This window comes from Sceloporus occidentalis, unplaced genomic scaffold (assembly GCF_023333645.1).
Source record: "Sceloporus occidentalis isolate IW3139 unplaced genomic scaffold, rSceOcc1.0.p SCAF_5, whole genome shotgun sequence".
Classification (NCBI taxonomy): Eukaryota; Metazoa; Chordata; class Lepidosauria; order Squamata; family Phrynosomatidae; genus Sceloporus; species Sceloporus occidentalis.
In genome coordinates, this window is record NW_028316985.1 from 68,344,544 (window position 1) to 68,362,997 (window position 18,454).

General features: G+C 40.5%; 1 protein-coding gene across 1 annotated transcript; it reads left to right on the forward strand.

Annotated features, from left to right (window-relative positions):
- The first annotated feature begins 809 nt into the window (after positions 1-809).
- Positions 810-16,135, forward strand: LOC149312282 (caveolin-2-like). Its single transcript, XM_089524331.1, has 3 exons — positions 810-1,132; positions 3,150-3,337; positions 13,485-16,135. Exons 1-3 carry the CDS (start codon positions 980-982, stop codon positions 13,633-13,635), a joined length of 492 nt encoding a protein of 163 aa, XP_089380457.1. The 5' UTR covers positions 810-979; the 3' UTR covers positions 13,636-16,135.
- Positions 16,136-18,454: the final 2,319 nt, after the last annotated feature.

Here is an 18,454-nt window from a genome sequence, read left to right on the forward strand (position 1 = left end):
CCCTCTTCTGGGTCCAAGACTACTTTCCTTACAGTATGTTCTGCATATAAGATGAATAGGTGGGGTGACAGGATACAGCCTTATCTGACCCCTTTGCTCAATGGGAATCATTCTGTTTCTCCATGTTCTGTTCTGACAGTAGCCTCAGATTCCTGATCAGGACTCTCAGATGTGTTGGCCCTTTGTTGTCGGGAATTAGTGGGATGTATTTTAACTGTATGTTGTGTTATATAACTGATGTTGTGAGCCGCCTTGATCCTATGGGAATGGCGGCATATAAATAAAACTTTATCAGTATTAGTGTTATTACTGTTAACTGCCTTGGGTCCCACTTTGGGAGAAAGGTGGGATTAAAAATAAATAAATAAATAAATAAATAAATAAATAATATTCTTCTGTTTATTTATATCCCACCTTCCTCCCAGTAGCTCGCAAACCTAAAAACAGTCCAAGTTAAAACGCTGCAAATGTGCAAAATACAAATTGAAAAAAACTATTCAAACAATCAATGAAAACACATTACATCATTAAAACTTAAAGTGTAAACCTCTTTTAAAAACCAAAAGAAAAAACCACACAGTTTCAGTGTGATGCTAGCTGTAGTCTTTAAAATAATAAAATACTCAAAATCAAAGTCAAATGCTTCTGCCAAGGGCCTGGCAACTCAGGCGTGGGAAAAAACTAGCCCAAAGGAGAGAGAGAGGTCTCTCCCCAAAGTCTGTCTCCTGCTGGGCTTCTCCAGCTCCAGGCGGAGCATGCGCCTCAGCCACTCAGCCACAGCCAAGGCACAGCCTCTGCTGCTGCTGCTGCTGCTGCTGCTGCTGCTGCTGCTGCTGCTGCTGCTGGAGCCTTCTCTGCCCAGCCTGGTGGGTCCCTCTGGGGAGAAAGCCAGGGCTCTTTGCTTGCCTCCTCCGGAGGGGGAAAGGCAGGGAGGAAGGACCTGGGGAAGAAAGGGAGCCCCCCAGCCAGCCAGCCAGCCATGGGGCTGGAGAAGGAGAAAATGGACACCCAGATCTTCATGGACGAGGACGGGTTCCAGCGCAGCGGCAGCCCAGCTCTGTCTGAGAAGGAGGAGAAGAGCCTGGAGAAGAGCCCCGAGAGGGACCCCCACGGAATCAACGCACACCTCAAGGTGGGTCAGCCCAGGACTCAGGAAGGGGCTCCACGCAGCAGCAGCAGCAGCAGCAGCAGCATCCCCTCCCACCTGCTGCCCCACAGCCCTGGCCTCCAGCCAGCTCCCCAGGCCATTGCAGCCTCTCGCCCTCCCAGCCTGGAAGTTAGCTGCCATTGGCATCTGTCTGTCTATATATATGTGTGTGTGTGTGTATACATTATATATATACATTATATATATATATATATACACACACACACACACACACACATAACTTACATATATATATTATTTTAGTATTTTAGTATACATATATAAATATATATATTTATCAAAACATATATATATATATATATATATATATAATTTACATATATATTAATCAAAATTTATATATTATTGTTTATATATATATTTATATTTTATTATATATATATATATATATATATATATATATAATAACCCAACCCACTCTGGGTGACCTTGGGCAAGGCACACTCTCTCAGCCTCAGAAGATGGCAAGGGCAAACTCCTTCCCAAAGGACTTGCCAACACAAACCCCCCCCCCCCATCAGAAATGGCTTGGAGGCATACAACAACAAAAAATTAATTATTACTATCATCATCATCCTCATCATATTTTTAACCTCTTTCCCTGATGAAGAAGCTGGTGGAGCTTCGAAAGCTTGCAACATGTGTTTTGTGCATTTGGGTTGGCCCAATATATTTAACCTCTTTGGCTGGTAAAGAAGCCAGTGGAGCCTTGAAAGCTTGCAACATGTATTTTGTGCATTGTAGTTGGCACAATACATTTTATTTTATTATCATTATTGTTTTTATTACTATTGATTTTTAACCTCTTTGCCTGGTGAAGAAGCCAGTGGAGCTTTGAAAGCTTGCAACATGTATTTTGTGCATTTTTGTTGACCCAGTACATTTTATTATTTCTTTACTTTACTTTACTTATATGGCACCTTTCTCCTAGGCCAGGACCCAAGATGGCTTCCATAACAACAAATTAAAAAACCTTTACAAAAAGTTTGAAAACCAGGTTTTTTAAACACACACACACACACACACACACACACATTAAAATGCTTTAAAGCTGATTAAAATTATTTATTGTAAAGGTATCTCTGTTTTGTGGATTGAGGTGTTATTGTACATTGATGTTTAGCATATCCTAATTTCCACACATACACACCCAATGTCTCCCTCTGACAGGCACTCCTTGCCACTCCTTTCTTTTCCTACTTGTTTCAGTGTTTTGGGAGGCAGGCAAATTGTCTTGTTAGGATCACAACTGTTTGTTGCTTACCAGCAGGCCAGAATTGCATTTCCAGGTTCATTTGTGCGTGTCTTTGGCCCTATACAGACAGCCAAAATAAAGCTGCTTCAAGTCACTTTGGAGGTATGGTGTTTCAATGATACACGCGTCCTAAGAGTCCGGAAGCCACACCAAAGCCACGCTCCACTCCTAAGGACTGGAGTGCAGCTTTGGTGCGGCTTCCAGACTCTTAGGACGCATGCATCATTGAAACACCATACCTCCAAAGTGACTCAAAGCAGCTTTATTTTGGCTGTCTGTATCAGGCTCTCAGAGGGAGACATTTTTGAGCACCAAACTGGTGCCTGTTTGATCCATGGAGATGTTTTCTTTCAGTTGAGGAGACAGAGGTTGCATCTGCATTGTAGAATTAACACAGTTTAACACTGCTTTGACTGTCATGGCTCCATCCTATGGAATCTTGGGATTGTAGTATGTTGCAGCACCAGATCTCGCTGACAGAGAAGGCTAAATAGCTCATGAAACTACCAATCCCAGGATTCCAGAGCATCAAGTCATGGCAGTTAATGTGGTGTCAAACTACGTTATTTCAGCAGTGCAGATGCAGCCAAAAAAGACAGTTCAGCTCTTTGACCCTCCAGCTATCTAAACCCTTTTCTCTTTGCATAACTGGCCAGTATTTGTATTTCAGAGCAGAGTCTGTGTGTGTGTGCGTTGCTAATGACACCCGCTGTGTTTTCATTCCAGCTAGGATTTGAGGATGTGATTGCTGAGCCGGCCTCCACTCACTCCTTTGATCGCATTTGGATCTGCAGCCATGCACTCTTTGAGCTGAGCAAATACTTGATCTACAAGTTCCTGACCCTTTTCCTTGCTATTCCCCTGGCCCTGATCGCGGGACTCCTCTTTGCCGTGCTCAGCTGCCTCCACATCTGGTAAGACCTCTGCCATCTTGGGTCTACTGCATTGTGCTGTTGTCCATGCACAGTGGCTGGCATCCTGTCATTTAGTCCCAAATAGAATAGACCCATTCCATAGGTCAATCTCATTGATTCAGTGGGTTTATTCTAGTCAAGACTCACAATAAGACTTAGGCCAGTATAGAAATAATTGACAGACAGCTTGGTGTAGTGATTTGAACATTGTGCTACGACTGTGGAGACCTGGGTTCGATTCCCTGTTTGGTCATGGAAATCCACTGGGTGACCTTGGGCAAGTTACACACTCTCAGCCACAGAAAAGCCTGTCATAGGGTCACCTTAAAGTTGCTATAAGTTAGAAATGACTTGAAGGCCCACAACAACAACAACAAAAATAATTAGATACACTCTGAGCTAGGACTCCCAGAGCCCTTAAGCTCTAACTGCCAAGGTCGCATCCACATGAAATCCTGGTATCTAATTCAGGGAGAGGTATTTAGGTTTCTCTGTCAGAGAGCTGTAGTGTTGCATCAGACTACAAATATGATTCTGTGGGATACAGCCATGGCAGTTAAAGTGGAATCACAGTGCTATAATTGTTTAGTGTGAAAGAGCCAGGTATATCATCACCTTTTCAGCTGTTTAGTTTAGGCTGATGTCCTGCTACCATCTTATTTATATTAAGGATGGGAATTATTTAGGTTTCTACATGTTTCTGAACTTCAAGTCCCTGTATTTCTCACTATGGCAGTGGTTCTCAACTTTCCTAATGCCGTGACCCTTTAATACAGTTCCTCATGTTGTGGTGACCCCCAACCATAAAATTATTTTCATTGCTACATGCAAATATGTGTTTTTTGATGGTCTTAGGCGACCCCTGTAATTGGGTCGTTCGACTCCCAAAGGTGTCCCAACGCACAGGTTGGGAACCACTGCACTATTGGCCATACCGGCTAGGGTTGCTGCGAGTTGAATGCAGCACAGCTCCCACCCTACATGTGGGATTTGTTAAGAGGTCGTTTGCAATTGCCTTCCCCTGAGGCTGAGAGAGTGTGACTTGCCCAAGGTCACCAGTAAGTTTTTATGCTCGAGCTGGTATTCGAACTCTGGCCTCCTGAGTCATAGTCAGATGCTCAAACCATGCTGGCTTTCATGGTGCACGTGATACACACACACACACACACACACACACACACAGAGAGAGAGAGAGAGAGAGTTGGAGCCTGGCCCTGTTCATGTTTTGTTGAAAATAAGACCTACTGAGTTCAGTGGGCATCCATGGGTAGCCGTATTGGCCATTTACCAAATTTAATCAAAAAATCCACCAAGCAGTGATACCTTTATTGCCCAACCAAAATACAAAATAATGTATACAAAATGTATATTGTGCATTTTGGTTGGCCAATAAAGGTATCACTGTTTGATGGATTTTTGATTGAGTTCAGTGGGATTTGCTTTCATACAAGTATACAAAAGATTACAACCCAAATGTACAAAGTGATTTGAAGTCATTCCTTCCTTTTGCATGTTCTCATACTGTACTGAAGTTTTGGTTGACACATTCAGAAGTAAAGGCATGTTCACACATGCCTGAACATTGCTTGACCTCTCCACATAATAACTGGCCACTGAATGTGCAGATTAGATCCTTTTAAAAGCATTGGTTTTGTGTGATAGCTTCTGTCTGTGACATCTGTAGAAATACTTTCCATTTCAATTATCATTTTGATTCCAGTTATCAAGGGATAAATGTGCATGTGTAATCCAGCCTGGTGTCCCATTGAATTCAGTGGGACTCTGAAAACATAGCTTTTTTGTCTCTCAATAATCTTAAAAGTGCTGGTTCTTTCCACGTTACAAATCAGTTTCTGAGGCAAAGAGAACACTTGTCCAAAATTGTCTGGGCCACCCAAGGCATTTAGCTGCCTGAGACAGGGCAGCAGATGGTGCTTCACACATCTGAGTCAAGGCATACGGCATCTGAGGAGAAATGAGTTATTTTGGCACCTGAGACACAAAATTTTACCAGTGCTTCTTTGCCTTCCTGACAGTAAAACATACAATCATAATAACTAACAATTTGCTATCCTTTCAATGGTGATTCAATGCGCATAATCTGAGGAGGACCCCAGCTTTCCTTTTTGTATACATGTCCAAATCATGTATAATAAACATGTGCATGGGTTCAAGAGGGAGCAGGGAAGTGAAGGAGATTGTTATCTGTAGTAACATACTTGTTAATGTCACACTGTTGAAAAGCCATTTTAGTTGCATGTATTGGTAGGTGTGTTCTTTAAACTTATTTTAATTACCCTCTTGAACATGTATCTCTATGTATGAGGGCAGCACTTACATTTCTATACCACTTTATAGTGCTAAGCACTCTGTAGTGGTTTACAGTATGTTAGGCATGAGCCCCTTTGTCTTGTGTTGCCATGTATACGATCCTGTCATAATGGCATTTCAAGATGTCACTCTTCTTAGGAATCAAAGTAGATAGGAAAGTGACCTAGGAAAGTAACCTAGGAAGAACCTCATAAGGAAAACTGTTGGCCATCCTGGGAAGTAGAGTTACCATCTCTAATTTTGTGCACCATTATACTCTTGGTATTGGTCCTACCCATCGATTTTAGTTAGCATGGTTTGCAGACTATCAGGTGTGTTGAGGCACCATCCCTGTTGCCCTCCAAAGCATTACAATTGCTGGAGCTGAGAACAGGCACATTCTGTGCATTCATGGCTGAGTTGGGCTCTATCCCACATTAGCTGGTTCCAAATTTAATTGCTTGTTCTTTGTAGTGCGTTGTTTGAGACCGGGGCGGGGGGGGGGGGGTGCCAAGTGGTATATGACATATTTTATTATGGTTTCACCAAAGCTATATTCACAGAATCCTGTAAGGAAGGAATTCCCAAATGTTGGGCATCCAAGTGTTTTGGACTTCAATTCCCAGAGGCCCCAGCCAGCTTGGTGAGCAGTCAGGAATTCTGGGAACTGAAGATCAAAACATTTGTAGGACCAAATTTTGGAAATAACTGGGTTTTGGGCTGCTGCCATACTGCAGAATGAATACAGTTTGACACTATTTTAACTGTCATGGCTCTATCCTATGGAATCCTGGGATTTCTAGATTGTTGTGGCACCACCGAGCTCTGACATAGAAGACCAAATACCTCACATAATCACAAATCCCAGAATTCCATAGCATTGATCCATGGCAGTTAAAGCAGTGACAAACCACATTCATTCTGCAGCTTGGCATACTTCTCCAATAAAGTATGTCATTCCCTTGGATCACTCTAAGAATGCATCAACACTGAAGAAATAATGCAGTTTGACGCCACTTTAACTGCCATGGCTCCATTCTACAGAATCTTAGGATTTGAAGTTTTGTGAGTACTATAGTAGAGAAGGCTAAAGACCTTGTAAAACTTGAAATAAAAGAATTCCTTAGGATGGAGCTACAGCGCTTAAAGTGGTGTCAAACTGCATTATTTCTACAGTGTAGATGCACCCTTTGAGTATAGACTTGATGAAATTGGCATATTTAACCTAACTAACATGCTCAAAACCACTCTGGTTTTTAAAAGACAAAATGGACAAAGGTAGACTAAGTAGATTTCACATCAACATCAACTTCAAAGTGCTGACACAGTCCGACCTCTTTGTGTATACTTTGGAAAGAGGGTTTTCTATGAATCTTAACAAGCCAAAATAAAGCTCATATTATACAAAACATTTTCATATTATTTACTTGTGTGGTTTTTGTTTATTCTATCCTTTCCATTACTGAAGAGTTTTGTAGGGTTGGGAAGGGCTAGGCAAAAATACCTGAATTCCTAAGACAGAAGAAAAAAAAATCATTAAACAAAAAAAACAACAGAAAATAGCATTTTCTGAACATATGTTCTGCATAACCCTTTCTTTTATCATACTGAACATTTTTTGTTGTTATTAACCACCCTCAAGTCGATCTCAACCCATGGCAGCCCTGTAGATGAGATATCTTTAAGACTCCTTGTCCTCCACTGCGCTGCTTAGTTCCTGCAAACCCATACCTGTGACCTCCTTAACAGAATGCATCCATCTGGCATTCGATCTTCCTCTCTTTCTACTTCCCTCCACCTTTCCCAAGATTATTGTTTTTTCCAATGAATCCTCCCTTCTCATGCTGTCCAAAGTGCAACAGCCTATGTTTTGTCATCTTGGATTCCTTTAGAGGCTTGGAATCAAGAAAGACACTGAGCTAGAGGAGCTAAAATGGTCATAGATTCAGATCCTTAACAGAAAGGCCTGTTTGTGAAGCCTTTCACAAGAGGCAAACCTTTAACAAGGGCTTATCGAAGCAGATAAGAGGAACATAAGAAGGAACAGCATAAGAACAGCATCAGAGGGAAAACATTTAGCATCAAAAGAAATAGTCTCTCGGCTACACAGCTGAAAACTACCAAGCCTGAAGGACTTGGCCACAAAGGGAAGAAGAAGGCATCCTCCAGGGATGCACATGCCTACTGCCCCAGCATTATTCCTTCCCTTGGAGAGATTCTTCTTTTCAAATGCTTTGAACCCTGGTTTGTAGCAGGTGAGGATGGGAGTAGGCCACCTCTGCTGGCTCCACTCCTAATCCACTAGTGGTTAATGGTGCAGATGCCCCTGGGGTGGTGAATCCCCTCTTGGCTTAGTCCAGTCTAAATCAGTTTTTCAAGTATTGAAGTTATTTTGAGAAAGGATTCAGCACCTTGAATATCCCATCAATATCCCAGTTAAGACTAAGACCTGGAGTGGATTATCAGCCCCACTGACATAGAAGCCACTGGTCACTACTGCCTACCTCATCTCCCCAAACCCTGTATTTTTGGTCAAGTTCTCAAGCAAGAGATGGCTGTTTTAGATGCTTCTCATATCCTAGTAAGCCCTGATCATTCTGGCCTTCTGATCATGTAGTGGACTGTATACATGAGTACAGCTGGTTCCCCCTTCTCCAGCTGTGGTTGAGTTGTTTTCAACCTACAATCCTGCAGATGCTTTAGACTTAAACTCCCAGAAGTCCTTGCCACCATGGCCAATAGTGAAGGATTTGGGGAGTTCAGGTCCCAAAACTCTGTCAAACCAAAGGTTGGTTTAGAATGGATGTCAGCAAGCAAAATGGGGTTAATGCACAGCACTGGAGGCAAGGCCGAGAAGCATGGTCCTGCTCCAAGCGGAGGTATCTCATCTGAAAAGAGTGTGTATCTGTGTAGTAAATAATGAAACACAACTGCCATGGTGCAGCGATTACTAATATGGGTGGTTGCTCATATATTTGTGCAGGTTGCCTGTCAACAATAGTTTTGCCCTTCATTTAAAATATACAAGAATGAACTACATGAACAAAGAGAATGCCAAATGCATTCAAATTCACTGAAAGACCTGGAAAGCTTGAAAGATCTTTCCTAGGGATGCAAGCTAGGCATTCCTGCAGAAGGAATTCCACAAATGGGATACCACCACTAGGACGGCTCCAGTTGACTTTTAATCACCACACACCTTGTATCTAATTGCAGATACACAGGAGAGGAGAGCCACAAGTTATGCCCTGCAAATAAAGATCAGTATACACAGATGCAGGACTCCGTGGGTGCATCTATGCGGTAGAAATAATGCAGTTTGACACCGCTATAACTGCCATGGCTCCATCCTATAAAATCTCAGGATGTGCAGTTTTATGAGGCACCTTCAGAGAAAGCTAAAGACCTTATAAAACTACAAATCCCAGGATTCCATAGGATTGAGCTACAGCACTTAAAATACACTTTAAAAGCTCTTTCAAAATGTCAAACTGCATTATTTCTATAGTATAGATGCAGCTCTTGATGCCTTTGGTTTAATGTTCAAAGATTTGAAAAAAAATAAAAAGACTCCATAAACCAGCATTCCCTTCCCAAAAAGGAGAATAACTAAGATCACGTAATTTTTGTACTATCCTGATTCCTACCTTCAACCTCCCCCTTCCGCCCCAAGGGAGCAGTCTTTATTCAAAATTGTGGAGGTGGACTCATGGGGCTATTGTTCTGTTTTCCTCTGGAATCCCTTTGGTTTGGGAGTGTGCAACTGTTGCTTGTTTTGAGGGCAGGGAGTGAATTCCATTCAAGCACTCCCAGTGTCCTTTGGGAAAGGGCCAAAGCAACTCCAGTGGTGTGGGGATTGCTGGATTCCCCCCTCCACCACTGCTCTGCCCCTGCACTGCCTCCACCAGTTCCTAAAGAGGGTGTATTTCCAGCCACAATTTTTTAAGCTAGCTTAAAAAATGGAGACCCTGTTATTAACCAGCCTAAGAGCCCTGTGTGTTGAGAGACTACATTCCATCTTATGTGTAGAGACGCATTTTGGAAACCCTCAGTTAGGAAGCATTGCTGAAGTGCCAACAGAGAGGAGTTGTTACAGTGTTAGCATGCCAAGTATTCACATAAGAACTTGACCTCGCATTCCTTCTGCACCCAGAACTTTCAGTGAGGAGAGGAGCAGTTGCGTACCCGTGTGAAGGGCACAGTTTTACCTCTCCACTGCCTGAACTTTGCACATGTACGAAAATCTGAGTAGGAAAGAAATTCTATTTTTTAATAGTAGGAGGGGGGATAATATCTCTCTCTCTCTCTCTCTCTCTTTCTCTCTCTCTCTCTCTCTCTCTCTCTCTGTTGAAAGCTTTTGTTACTTTTAGCTTACTTTGGATCTTTTCCTCTTGCTGGCTTAGTTACGCTGGTGGCCATAGTTACACTATCTGTTAGGTATGAACAATCTGAACCCATGCCAGTACCAACCAGTTGTTCGCTGAACTGTTTGCAGGCTTGTTAAGGAAAGGTTGCCATTCTACATTCTTATGTTGCTTGCATGGATCTATCTCCTTTCCTTTGGCTACATACTTAAGTTGAAGATGAAACGACAAAAAATAACAACTACATTACATATTTACATATGTTTTACAACAGAGCCTTGCAGCAAAAATTTGTATGGATGTGACATACTAACACAAAATCAGCATCTGCCAAATTTTAACAGTAATTATAGGGATCAGACTCTGGCCTGAGCTTCTTGGATATAAACAAGATTTTTTTTTTTAATGTTAATATCAACATGCAACTCAGTGGAAAAAATTATTAGTTTGTTTTGGTGTGTGTGTGTGTGTTTTAAAAAATAGTGCCATAAAAAACGCCATAGGTCCTTTGGCTTAACCAGGGCATCTTTTACATATATTGTTTCAGGCATACAGTTACTTGCTTGTAACAAGAATTGTTTTGAGGCAAAACTAAAAGCATGAAAGCTATGTTGTGTTTAATTAGGCCACAAATGATTGATGTCTATCTACAAGCAGGTAGGCTACGAGAAAAGTTACGAAAGTACAGTAATTGCATTTTTCATGCTAACCTCTCACTACAGAGGCCACTTTTACAAATAGTATAAATTTCCATGTTTGAATTATTCATCAGAATTAAATTTTTGGGGCAGGGAAATATGTGCTACATACTTGATTATGCTTTACATGTACAGAACATTTGATGCAAAAATACTGCCAACAGTGGAGGGACCTGACAGGAAAGATAGATATTATTTAAAAGAATATGCCTCTAAATACACAGAAGCACTGATAGAAGGGAATAAAAAGATATTCGAAAATATATTGACAGAGTTCCTTCCCTGTGTGGGCAAATTATTTCGGTAACATTTCTATTAGCTTCATTAAAGGACTTGCCTCAAACCTCAGAGCTCAGTAGAATTTTATTCCTAGTCTTGAGTTTCTCTTCCCCCAAATTGTTCTTAATTTGTACTCAGATTTAGACTGTATAATAGATTTAAAAAGCATGCAAGGAGAATTAAAGTACACGCTCTTCCTTTCAGATTGGAGAAAGCCTGGCATTTATAATATCCCTGCTGTTCCACCCAGAATCACATGTGGTAATCCTTTTCATGTGTGTTGTATGGTGAAGATCGCTCAGTGCATTGCCCTGCCCTGTTTTTAGAACAGCGATTTTTCACACGCTGATTGTAAGGCTAGATTAAATTTATGGCAATTGTTTTCAATCATCTCTTAGTAGGGATGTGTATATACAAAACTGTTGATGTCAGTGCCAAGTGTTTGCTGCCAGTCATTAGGTACTTAATCTTGTGTCATTTAACAATGCAAAGCATTTTTGAAGACTAATTGAATATATAGCTAGCTAATGCACTGATCTTAGATCTTTCCCAATATACTTTTGCTACTTTAGCAATCTAATCAAATTGGAGAGACCATCTTGTGACACTATACAGTTATAGCTCTTTGATACCACTTTAACTGTCAGGACTCCATGCTATGGAATCCAGGGGTTTGTAGTTTGATTGAATACTCAGAATTCTCTGCTAGAGAACAAAGAGCTGGAGTTCAGAACTGGACCTGAACATTCTAGGAAAGAATTCTAAACACATGAAAAAACTACAAATCCCATGATTCCAGAAACTGAGTCATGACAATTGAAGTGATATCTAGCAGCTGTAACTGTATAGTATAAATATACTCTTAGGTGACCGTTCACGCATGGATCTGAGGTGTTCACTACATGTACTGTATGAACTGACTATGGATGTTGATTAATTCCCAAAACTGCAATCTTGTATCAACTCCTTCAAAGTTCTTTTCAGCTTTCTTGGGAACAGGACTGTGTTGTTGTTGTTGTTATAATTATTATTGTGCTGATTGTGACTTTCTAAATGATGGGTGTGAGCATATGAAGATGCTGAGTATCGTGTCAGACTACTACACTATTTACTACTTAAACTGGCAACAATCCTCCAGGATTTTTCCCTTCAACTGTAATCTACCTAACCTTTCCTTTCAAGTATGGTCTAGCTAGAGATGGCTGCTGAGATGATATATGAAAAGCTGTATGGTGATAAATCAAACTCTGCTCTCTAGAGTTGTAGTCTAATGCTCAGACCACTACACCATGTTGCCTCTCACACACAAGAAAAACAGTAACATCTGCAAAATAACAGTGCAATTGTTTATTTGAAAGTAAGACCTAATACATATGGATAACTAGGGTAGTGGCTTAAATTTTCACAGCTTATCTTAAAACTGATTTTAAAATTTTCTTAAAATCTAATATCTTCTGAGTCTGGTTGTGAAAGTTTAATCTCAAATATATCTGGGAGTGCGGGGTGAGAGTATACTAGTACTTGTTTATCATCATCATCATCAGGCGTTTAGCTTCCCAATACCTCATAAAACTCCACTCTTCAACAGTGGAATGTGACCCTCCATCAAGCTTAACAAACATAGCCGATGGGATGGGATGGGAATTACAGTCCAACAACAGTTGGAGGGCCAGTTGCCCAATCCTACTTTGACATATGATTTAAGGGAAATTTACTCCTGAGTAAGCCTCTTTACCAAGAGGCTATAGTGCATGCCTTTACAGACCAACAATTAGCCTTTGTAGGCACTTGCCTTTCTATGGACTTAGAAGTCCAGTTTTATCTTGCTATTGATGTACGAGAGCTATATCAAGTCCTGGAGCCCTTTCACATTATAGAGTTATAGTGCTATGATCATGCTTAACTTGGCAACATCCTGTGGAATCCTGAGATTTGCCATATGTTATTGCTGTTGTGTGCTTTCAAGTGATTTCCAATTTATGGTGAACCTATCATGGAGTTTTCTTGGCACAATTTGTTTAGAGGACATTTGCCATTGCCTTCCCCTGAGGCTGAGAGCATGTGACTTGCCCAAGGTCACCCAGTAGATTTCATAGCCAAGCAGAGAATCAAACCCTGGTCTCCAGAGTTGCAGTCCAACATTTGCCATTTAGAGATGGTTATTTAGACTTCTCAGCCAGAGAGCTCCTCTGTTACCGCTAACCAAACTACAGACACCAGGATTGGATAGGATGTCATGACAGTTAAAGTAGAATCATAACACTACAATTTTTTAATATGAAAAGGCCTCAGGATTTGTCAAACCACATCCAAAAAAGGTGGTACATTAAAGTGACAAACATGACAAATAAAGATGGTGTATAACAGTATGAGTATAAATAACATAACAATAGTAGATTGATTTAATAAACAGTGGGAATGGCTGGATTTAATGAGCTGGTAGCTCAAAATCTAACTCGAATTATTTAAACCTTCCTTTCATCTTCTCTTTTATAGGATTGTGGTGCCTTTCATAAGGTCTTGCCTGTTGGTCTTGCCCTCTGTGCAGGCTATGTGGAAGAGCATAACAGACCTTTTTGTTGCACCCATGTGTCGCAGTGTAGGAAGGTGCTTTGCTGCAGTTGACATACGCCTGGACCAAGAGTGAACATCTGGGATTGGACACTTCTCCGCTCTTCCATCAAGTTAAACATACTTGCTGACATAGCATGGAGACACTTAACCATTCATTCCAAAAGTACTACTGTTTAAATGGCTGGCTGCTTTTTGTTCTTCAGTTGCATTGCACTGTTTTCTAGAAAGAAAGCTTGCTCTGGGGAAGGGGAAAGAATTATTTAAGAAAAACTAGCCATGTTTTTAATTGAAAAATAACAAGCTTTGGCAATGTTTTATTTAATGGTACTGTAAATTCATCTGGTTCTTAAAGATGTGTCCTTGAGGATATACATGGCCACGTCATCATAGTACTCAGCTACTCTGAAGTGTGATTGGGGGATCTCGCTATGTGCTCTGTCGGCTGTATCCATATCTTTTGGAGTGCACAGTTTTCTTGAAAGTTATATCGGTTTTCATCTATTATCTAAATTCCAGTGGTCACACTTCCACTTTCCTCAGCAGCTGATTCCTTGTAGAATCTATCAGTTTCTTGCATAATCCAGTTGCGAGGCTTCCTCAGAGTACTGAGCTGAGTCCATGGGCAGCTGTAACTTAGTACTGGGAGCAGGGAATTTGAGCCATAGATTGGATTTGAGCTGGAGCCTAGAATGCATTTGTCCTATTGAACAGCCATGGACCAATGTTTAGAGTACGGCAAACTAATCCAAAAGCCACATATTGATTGTCAGTCACAGAGGCTAATGTTGCATTTCCCTTCTTCCATTTTGGAAAAAGGCTATAGAATAATGGTGATCGACTATGTGGGGGGCCAGCAGCCAATTCCCCCTAGTTTCTGTATGGACAGTAACAGCAAGTCCAAATACCTCCACCTTCTTCTGCAGTCCCTCTCAAATGACATTTTATCACTTCCTGTCACCATTTTGAGAGGGGCTTCAGAGGAGAACAGAGATGGAAGATAGTACAGGTTCTAGGGTGATTGTGTGGTGGGATATTTTCACATGTTTTTATGCCTTTGGGAGGCTTTCTGTATGGTTTGGGAGAAAAAAATGCCTGGAAATCATACTTTCTTTTGGGGGATTTGGGGGTTCAGGGATAATAAAAGTGGGATCAATAGCCTACTCCTGCTATAGAACCTATGTACAGACATTCCTGGGTAGTACATCAGACTAGGTTCCAGCTCATAGACTCCTATTTCAGGCACTGGAATTTCTGACAAAATGGAACTCAGCTATACAAGCATTAGGCACACATGGAGAGCCCCTGCTAAAAGAAGAATGCTTGTAGCCACTCCCTTTCATTCAAGTGAACAGAGAAACATTTTCAATAATTCTACATGGTTTTGAGAGAACATAAGATGACAAATCACCATCCTTCAGGCAATTGAGAGAACCCTGACTTATCATTGCTTTATCCTGAAGGATGTATTTCTTAAAAGCATCTTTATGATTTTCACTCTCTGTCTTAGAATGTTATCCATTCCTTCAGGAGATGTGAATTGAGTTCGGAATTCAAAGAAGCACACTTGAAAATTTTACACAAAATTGTGTGAAGAAAGGGAAATAAATACTTCTGCTATTCAGATTCCTAAGGATCAAAACAAAGACGAAGCATTGCTCCAAATATCACTCTTCAAGATAAGGTGTTAGTTTGGAGTAGGCAGTAAATCCTAATTCTTTATTTAATGAACCTTTTGACTTGGTTGTATATACAGTACTTTGTTTCTGTGTAAATGGTGTTGGATAGGTTACCTTGTAGGTTTATTTTTACAGTCCTGATATTCTTGCCATGTGGGATGCTCAGGTGATCTGCTGTTGGGCATGGAAAGGCTATACCATGCACACAATCTGCAAAGGTTTCTGCACAGGAAAAAAAATAGGATCTTGAATTATCTTCTGAACCAAGAAGTCAATGCAGGATCCTGTTGTGCCTCAGAGGCTAGAGTATCCCATTTTGAAGTAGATGCTACCAATCTCTAAACTCAACCATCTGTGGATATTTTCTTGCACAGGGGGATATGAATGTCTGTTGATCTGTGTTCCTGATATGTGCCGTTTCCATGTGCAGAAATGCCAGCATGTAGCACTTGACTATCTGTATAGAGTAAGGCCAATGAATTTCTAAACGACTGGAGTTCATTGTCCAGATCATTGCTTCCTGGGTATGGGGGGGGGGGGGGCAACCATTTCCCCCATATGTGCCATTGACTTCATTCTTTCTTTTGTCAGGGACTGGCAGCCACTGGCTGAGGGACCTGCATCATTACAAGGCCACCATTCTGAGTAGCACTCTTCTAGAGTATCCAAACCATCAACTAAAAGACTCATATGTAGTTCAGATCAGACCAAAGACTTTGTACAATTCCATTTTAATACTTAAATCTCGTAATACAGCTATGCAAAAGATACCAAATATGTATTTTTAAAAATATTTTTATTAAATTTATCTATATAACATTCAAGATTTTATGCCTTTGCAGTTTAGCAATGTCACTGTTTAATGATCACAAAAATAAACCTTTTGCTGACACTTCAGCTGGTGGGACGTTCTCTTACAAAAAGAAACAGGAGCATTAAAAAATCCTGGTCTCCAGCCTCGCAACTATGTTATTATTGAAGCCTAATGCCAAAGGTCATTGTGCATACATTTAATATAGCTATAAGAGTGCAGCGTGCATGCCATGCAACATGCAACCTGCATTCATTTGAAACTCAGCTGTACTGTTCATGTAATGGTGTACTCTTCCCCCCCCCCCTCAAGAATTTCATTGTGGTGCAAACCAAAACACTTTCTCCAAAGTGTTATCACATTAATTGAATATTTTAAGTTGCTTTTTTTTCAAACAAAAATAATTCCCACAACTCTGTGCAGCTTTAGATATGAATTAGACATTTTGATTGACTCCTGCAAATCAAAACTGTCAAAAACCTTGCTCTAGAATTGAAGGGTATGAAGTGAACAACCTATCAGAGTATAAAACAGTGAAATAAAACTCTTGGTGATTTTTTCTAATGAAGAGGGTTGTTATCTTTGGGAAATGTGGTTGTTTTTTGCTTGTAAATTTAAATACTGTAATTTGGAGTGGCTTTAGGTGGCCAAATTTGCAATCAATTATGCACCTGCCTGGGAATAAATTTCATTTGAGTTCAGGAGATCTTCTTTCTGAGTAAACATGCAAGGACTGGGATACCTTAGAATTTAACTGTGTATGCACCTCACATTAGTGAGTAAAACAGAGTACATTAATAAACACCTGTGTGTTAAAAGTAGGCTCAAAGTTCAGATCTTTTCCCCCTGTTTTTCATAACAGAACACCATTTTCTAACATTGAAATTCTTTTGCAGTCAGTTGCAAAATCCTTAAGAGTTAAATGTTACACACTTGACTGGGAATTAAGCTGGTCTGCTGAGTTCAGACAATGTTCCAAGCCATGTTTGGAGTGTTAAATCATGCCAGCTGAAATGCATCTCACTGTCTATTTTAAACAGGATAAAAAATACATAGTAATCTAATGCTCCCCATGAAGAAGTGACAACTTTGTGCCAGGACAACACTAGAATGATATGATTTCTGTCTCTTAACAGAAAGTATCTGCTTTATGGGTGAATTAACCTGCTGACAAACACCAACAAAAATATTAACATTTGAGTCATTTCTCTATGGTTTTCCAACTCATCAGGGCTACCAAGACAAGATATAATGATTCTAAAACAACACTGATGGTGTGGGTGTTGCTATAAAAGCAATGCAATGTGTTACACGGCTTTGCACAGGCATTCTACCATAAACCAAATAGCATTTTAAAAATTGCCTTTGAAAATGAATACATTTGGCTTGCAACTGGAATTTGAACAAGACAGACAATACAAGGCTCCTGGGCGCGAGCAACTACAGCTGGGCTACCTTTGAGGAAAGAAACACAATATTTAGGGAACCTGGTGATATCCCAGTGCTTTATCTTGTTAATATGATACCATCATGTGTATCCAGAGAGATACTGTCATTGAAAAGTAGACAGTATTTTATGATTAATTAACAGCTGATAAGTACCTATGTGCATGAATATATATATATAAATATGTGCACTCTGTCAGTTTCCAGAAGATCTTGGAATCTTAGGGTTCAATGGGTCCAAAACAACCAAAAAAAAACCAGTAACTAGAGACTAAAGCAAACAAAAAGGGTATACTCTTAGCAATATCTAAACTCAGTCTTTTTTCAAGGGCACAACAGATATCTAATGCTTCTCCTTCAGTAAATAAACCACTAAAAAGAGGGGGAAACATTTTAAAAGAGCAAACTTTACAGACAGCTGGCTCCAAGACAGATGGCCTAAATATCCTAAAAGGCAGCAGACCCCATCTGTTCTTGGAAGCTAAGCTGGATCAGCTCTGGTTAGTACTTGAATGGGAGACTGTCAATGAATACCAGGTGCTGTGGGCTAAATTTCAGAGGAAGGAACTGACAAGCTATTGTTGAATATTCCTTGCCCTATGAAATTCATGGGATTGTCATAAGTAGACAGGCAATTTGAAGGAATACACACACTGCACACAGTCCCAAAATATCCCAGCCACTTTGTTTGGACATTCAATGGCAGTATCCTCCAGTGAACATTATTTTCTAGTCAGTAATATAACACTGGATGGGTAGATTCACTTAAGATCAACTCTTTCATAACAAGAAAAATTGCAAGGTCTGCAAAAAAGGAAATGTAGAAGCTGAACAGACCACCCTGCAGCTGCCTCTTTTCTTCACCGGATCGGGACCACAACAACTACACGCTGCACCCTCAATCTGGCCTTTCTGCAGCACAAAAAGGAGCCACCACAAAAAGTGGAAAGGGCACCATA